Source organism: Geospiza fortis, unplaced genomic scaffold, assembly GCF_000277835.1.
Source record: "Geospiza fortis unplaced genomic scaffold, GeoFor_1.0 scaffold41, whole genome shotgun sequence".
Lineage (NCBI taxonomy): Eukaryota > Metazoa > Chordata > Aves > Passeriformes > Thraupidae > Geospiza > Geospiza fortis.
Window position 1 is genome coordinate 12642301 of NW_005054299.1, and position 2943 is coordinate 12645243.

General features: G+C 50.8%; 1 protein-coding gene across 1 annotated transcript in view; it reads left to right on the plus strand.

Moving 5' to 3' along the window:
* The window catches only part of MDGA1 (MAM domain containing glycosylphosphatidylinositol anchor 1), a 110509-nt gene extending 107566 nt beyond the window's left edge, over positions 1–2943 (plus strand). The window contains exons 16-18 of the mRNA XM_031059692.1: positions 776–906; positions 1577–1685; positions 2829–2943. Of these exons, the coding sequence (XP_030915552.1) occupies positions 776–906; positions 1577–1685; positions 2829–2920 (332 nt within the window). The 3' untranslated portion in view covers positions 2921–2943. The remainder of the gene's footprint in view (positions 1–775; positions 907–1576; positions 1686–2828) is intronic.

Genomic DNA, 2943 nt, shown 5'->3' on the forward strand with positions numbered 1-2943 from the left:
AGGGAGAGCCCTGTTAGCTGCGCTGCATATTTCAGGTGTCAATGTTGAACAGGGGCAGGCAAGTATGTGTCCTGGGCTCCCCACTTCAAGTGGAATGTGGAGAAATTGGTGAGGTCCAGCAGAAGGGCATCAGGATGGTCAAGGGCCGGGAACAGAAGTCCTTAGGAAGAGAAGTTAAGGGAGCTGGACTTGCTCAGTGTGGCAAAGAAGAGGCTGCTATCGGCTGTCGGCCCCCAACTGTTTCAAGGGCAAATTCAAAGATAATGGAACCAAAATCTTTTCATAGTATTAGATTATATGATAAGGAACAGTGTCCACAACTGGTAGTGCTGGAGGTTCATACTGGACAGTAGAAAAACTTGGTTTCCTCAGGGAAGTTCAAGATTGGCCAGGTGAAACCATGCTGCCCTCATGGAGAGCAGGAGACGGCTTCAAGCAGGAGGTTGGATGGGATGCCTCTGGAGGTCCCTGGCAGCTAGTATTTCTGCCAGCCCCTTCTCATGCCACCCCAGCCATGCTGCACACTGCTTCTTCCTCATCCTGCCCCTCTTTGTCTGGGTCTGTGCTTCCCTAGGAAAGGCCAGGTGGATGAAACATTGCCAGTGGCACTTACCCAATCACACGGGAGAAAGCTGGCTCCCCTCAGAGATGGCCACTGCGGCTCTGCAGGCTGTCCCTGGGCCAGCTGGGCCTTACAGCCATGATTTGGGGCTGAGCCCAGAGCTGTGCCAGGAGCCAGCCCAGCAGGCAGGCTTGGCTTGTTTCTCTCCTACAGGCTCCCTGAACCTGCTAGTTCGCGTGCGGAACAAGCGAGCCATCGACACCCAGGTCTGGTCCCTCAGTGGCAATCGGGGCAACGTGTGGCAGCAAGCACATGTGCCCATCAACCCGCCCGGGCCCTTCCAGGTAAGCCAAGCCCACAGTCAAGGAGCCACCTGCCCTGTCCATGTGCCATGGACGTAGATTCCTGACAGACATCTTCCTCTGGAGCACAGGGGCCAGTGGGGCACAAGGGAGGGCATTGGGAGCTCTTGTGAATTTGAGCTGGGCACTCTGCTCATCAAGTGTGCTCATCAAGTGGTTGTGCTCATCGAGTTGTTCATGTGTACCCACACAGTGGGCTGCTTTTATGGCTGAGGTTATTACCCAACAGGCTACTTTGCTGTTGGAAGGTTGCTTATGAGAGCTGCCCTGTACAGGCTGGTTAAGGTGTGGCACTGTGGCAAAATGCCCAGTGTGCTTTTGGGCACTTCAAAATAGTAAATGAGAATGTAGTTACTCTTGTAAGTTCTGTTCAGTATTGCTTGGCTTGTTAGAGCAGGACACATAATAAAGCAGAGCTCAAATGCTCATTTATTACTGCAGACACTCAGTACAAAGAGGTTGGTCCCATAAACAGTGGGATCTGGCTTTCCAGAGCCTATGAATATTGAAGAAACAGGAAGGAAATCATTCTCTTAGGGGCCTGGTAAGATCTGCTCTGTGTCCTGCTGACTTCTGCAAAGCCCTGCAGTGCAGGAAGGGCCCTCCACACCTGCAGCCTCACACTGGGCTCTCTCCCATGCTCTGCTTGTAGATCATCTTTGAAGGTGTCCGGGGCACAAGCTACGAGGGGGACATTGCCATCGATGATGTCACTCTGAAAAAGGGAGACTGCCCAAGGAAGCCAATTGGACCGAATAAGGGTGAGACTGTGTCTGCCTCAGAGGCAAACAAGCTGGTAGGAGTGCATTCACAAACACGTACGCTAGGGCTGCACAGCTAATTTCAGAGCACGCTGAGGTGTTGGTGCGAGTCAACAGGATGGCTGACCCCACCAGCAGGAGTCACCAGAGGGGCCATCAGACTCTTGGGCTTGTTCTATACAGTCAAGAGTTAGCAAGAGTCAAAGGAACAACCGGGAGGTGTCATCCCCAATAAGATAAGGACTTCTGCAATACCTCATTTCCTGGAAGCTCTAGTTATGGAAGCTTTGAAAAGAGAGAGACCTTCTGCAGGCTTTCATGGCCTCTGTAGTGTTAAGTCAGTCCTACTCTAAGAAAAAAACAATATGCTCTTTGAGGCATGGAACAAGGGAGAGCTGTGCTTCTTTCCATTGCCATCTGAGCAGAGAGGCACACCCAGGCTAAGTCCCACCAGCCCCTTTCCAGTTCACCCACATAAACTGATGCCAGCGCTGCAGTGATGGAGACAGCTGCACTGTCACTAGGGTGCACTGTGGATTGCAGCCCTGGTGAGGTGTGTGTAAGCAGTACGTAGGCAATGGGTGGGAATCCCTGGTGTGCCATCTGCCCTAGTCCTGCCTGTGCCCTCGATAGCATCCCCAGCTGGGCCAGAGAGCAGATGTTGAGGGTATGCAAACCAGAGCCTGACAGGCACCTGAGAGCAAGGTTCAGTTTGGTTTATTTCTTTTCAAAGCAAGAAAGCCTTCGGAGTACGAGTCACTTCTAGCAATTTTCTTAACTCCAGAGATGAAGAGGGAAATAAAAGCCAGAACATTCTAAAATTTTCAAAATTTTAGGTACAGTTAAAGGTCTCTTTTAGCCTAGGATATAACCATAACACAATGAGAGTCTTTTGTTTGACTCAGGTTGAAAGTTCTGGGGAAGAAAGGATTGGACTGCAAAAGAGTCTAAAACTCAACCTTTTTTCCAAAGTTAGTTTTGGGGAACATTGAGAACATCCAGGAAAGGCTCAAAGTATCTTCCCAAAGATCAGGGAACTCTCTGTTCTTCAGGGTGGGAGAAGACATAGATGTGTGCTGACTTGTTTGATGAGGTCTGTATCTGTCCCATCACTAATTCTCTTTCTCCCTTCTTGGCTGGCAGCTGTTGCTCTTCCTGGAAGTGGTGTCCCAGCCCTGCACAGCCCCTGGCTTTGTGGCCCATTGACTTTCTTCCTTTACGTGCTGCTCAGATGATGGCAAGCGAGCGCTCCTGTCTT